This window comes from Jaculus jaculus, chromosome 3 (assembly GCF_020740685.1).
Source record: "Jaculus jaculus isolate mJacJac1 chromosome 3, mJacJac1.mat.Y.cur, whole genome shotgun sequence".
Taxonomy (NCBI): Eukaryota; Metazoa; Chordata; class Mammalia; order Rodentia; family Dipodidae; genus Jaculus; species Jaculus jaculus.
The window spans coordinates 12,661,351-12,664,388 of NC_059104.1; the positions used below are offsets into that span (position 1 = coordinate 12,661,351).

A 3,038-nucleotide genomic window follows, 5' to 3' on the forward strand; every position below is an offset into this window, starting at 1 on the left:
CACAGAGAGAGAAAGGGGCAGAGAGAGAGAGAGAGAGTGGGAGAGAATGGGCGCGCCAGGGCTTCCAGCCACTGCAAACGAACTCCAGACGCGTGCGCCCCCTTGTGCATCTGGCTAACGTGGGACCTGGGGAACCGAGCCTCGAACTGGGATCCTTAGGCTTCACAGGCAAGCGCTTAACCGCTAAGCCATCTCTCCAGCCCTCATATGCATATTACCTGGGTAAAATGATTAGTGCATTCAGTGACATAACCTGACAGACACAATATCACAACTGTATTTTTCTGTCCCCCAAGGATCTCTGTGAGATGGCACCTGGCATGGTTGAGCCAAGCAGTGTCCCCAACAATATCACCTCCTGCCCTCTTCAGCTCCCACCTCGGACCGCCAGTGTGGCACTCTCTCTGTTCTACACAGCACTCTTGGTCTTCAGTGCCCTGGGAAACATCCTTGTGCTTTGCCTGTCCTGCCAAAAAGACAAGAAGATCAACTCCACAGGTGTGTACTTAATCCACCTGGCTGTGTCCGACCTCCTGTTTACCTTGGCCTTGCCGGGAAAGATCACCTATTACGTGATGGACTTCAACTGGCCGTTTGGGGACAGCTCATGCAGGCTGATGGCGTTCATCACGTACCTGAACACCTACGGGGGTCTCTACCTGATGACCTGTGTGAGTGTGGACCGGTACCTGGCGGTGGTCCGTGCCCGCCACAGCCTGCAGTTGCGCAGCGCTGGCCGAGCCAAGCTCGTCTGCGTGGGCGTCTGGTGCTTGGCCCTGCTGCAGACTTTGCCTTTGCTCTCGACGCCGATGGCCATGTCCGCGGAGGGCAAGGAGACCTGCATGGAGTACATCAGCGTGGAGGCCATCCTCGGACTGCCCATCATTGTCCTGGTGGCCTGTGTTGTGAGCTTCTGCGGGCCTGTGGGGATCATACTGTTCTGCTATGTGAAGATCGCCTTGAAGCTATGTAGCGTGACCCAGGAAAACCCGCTGACCAGCAAGCAGGGGCACTCCCGGAGGGCCTGCCTGCTCACCCTGGTGGTACTGGTGACCGCCGTCTCGTGCTTCTGCCCTTACCACCTCAACATCATCCAGTTCATGGTGAGAGAGATAGCTGGGCCATCTTCCTGCGTCCAGCAGAGGGCTTTCACACTGGCCCTTCAGGTCACCATGTCCCTTATGAACGTCAATTGTGGTATCGACCCCATCATTTATTTCTTCGCATCCACACGCTACAGGAAATGGCTTCTGAGTATTTTGAAACTCGGAGCATCCTCCTCTGCCTCCTCCTCTTCCAGCTCGCCAGGCAAAGCTTCCTCAGATGGACCAAGCAGCAACCAGGTGGAGGGCTCTGTGTCCTTTATGCTCAGAGAATGAGGTCTGAGGAACACGTCTCTGCCTTTATGACTGTGCAAGGGAGGGCTCCAGAGACGGGGGTCCTGATGCTTATATAATTTTTGGTGTGGGAGGGTCAGGCGGCTTTCTAACAAATGTAGACAGGAATCTGGGCATGGTGGTAGGTGCCTCCTAGCACTTGGGAGGTGGAGACAAAGAGAATTTTATGTTCGAGGCTAGCCTAGGCTACACAGTGAGGCTTGTCTCAAAAGTAAAACAAGAACCCAGGGCTGGAAATGGAGTTCATGAGTACAATGTTTCCGGGTTTGGTTCCCCCCACCTCCACAAAAACAGAATGTAAAAGCCAGCCGTGTGGCTCAGGCATAGAACGTTTGACTAGCATGCATAAGGTCGTGGGTTTGATTCTGAGCACCATGCCAAAACAAACAAACCCAAATCAGAAGCAACCAGGTTGAGTATCCCTGGTCCAAAATGCTTGGGATTAGTAGTGCTTGCAATGTTGGATGGTTTTGGATTTTGGACCATTTGCATATGCATTATTAGATGTCTTGGGAAGGGGACCTATATCTTTTTTTTCAATTTTTTTTTAATTAAAAGAAAAACTATCCAAAACACATAAGAAATTAAAGGACCTACATCTTAAACATGAAGCTCATATGTTTTATATGTATCTGTACACAGAGCCCAGAGGTAATTCTATACAATATTTTAAGCAATTTTTGGTAAGGAACAAAATTGTATGATATGGCATTTTTCTTTTCTTTTCTTTTTTTTTTTTTTTGAGGTAGGGTCTCGCTGTAGCCCAGGCGGACTTAGAATTCACTATATAGTCTCAGGGTGCCTCCTGAGTGCTGGGATTAAAGGCGTGTGCTGCCATATCTGGCTTGATATGGCATTTTTCTATTTGTGTCACCAAACTGGAACTCAGCAAGTTTCTGATGTGGGAACATTTTGGATTTCAGTTTGACATGGGAATGCTCAACCTACAAGTAATTAGGTCCAGGGTCTTGGAAAGGTCTGCTTAAAGAGCCCTGGTCTCTGAGTGGAGTCACCGCATCACAATGAACATACATGGATGTTTCCTAATAAATAACTGTGCTGCTCCGTAGCTTCTGAATGGGTCCATAGCAGGTGCCCCCACCTAAGAAGAAAGTATTTTACAGTAAATACAGATAAGATGGAAAAAAAATTGGCTGAGGACTAGTGATTTAGGATTTATAGTATGTGGGGCTGGAGAGATGGCAGGGTGGTTAAAGGCACTTGCTTGCCAAACCTCACAGTCTGGGTTCGACACCCCAATACCCACATAAAGCCAGATGCACAAAGTTCATTTAGAGTGAGTGGTAGGAAGCCCTGGCATGCTCATCCTTACTCTCTGTCTGCCTCTTTCTCTCTGTCTCAAATAAATAAATAAATAAATAAATAAAATTGTTATTTAAAAACTGCAATAAAAAAAGAATTTAGAGTATGTTTCAAATTCGGGAAGACAAAATGCTATGAAGCACAAAATCACCTGCACCCTTTTCCCCCCCGCCCCCCCCCAAACTTCTCAGTGCTGATGTAGCATTTGCGAACATGCCGAGGCTATCTTGGAAAGGCCAGGTCACACGGAGAAGACACTCACTGGCCAGGCTGTGGACAGCACGTTCTGGAGAGGGACAGGAAGTGGCAGTGTGACCG

General features: G+C 48.9%; 1 protein-coding gene across 1 annotated transcript; it reads left to right on the forward strand.

The window, feature by feature from the left end:
- Window positions 1-320: 320 nt before the first annotated feature.
- On the forward strand, window positions 321-1,379 carry LOC101618131 (G-protein coupled receptor 183). The gene is made up of 2 exons (XM_045145291.1): window positions 321-781; window positions 1,139-1,379. The coding sequence occupies exons 1-2, from the start codon at window positions 321-323 to the stop codon at window positions 1,377-1,379; spliced, it is 702 nt and encodes a 233-aa protein (XP_045001226.1).
- Window positions 1,380-3,038: the final 1,659 nt, after the last annotated feature.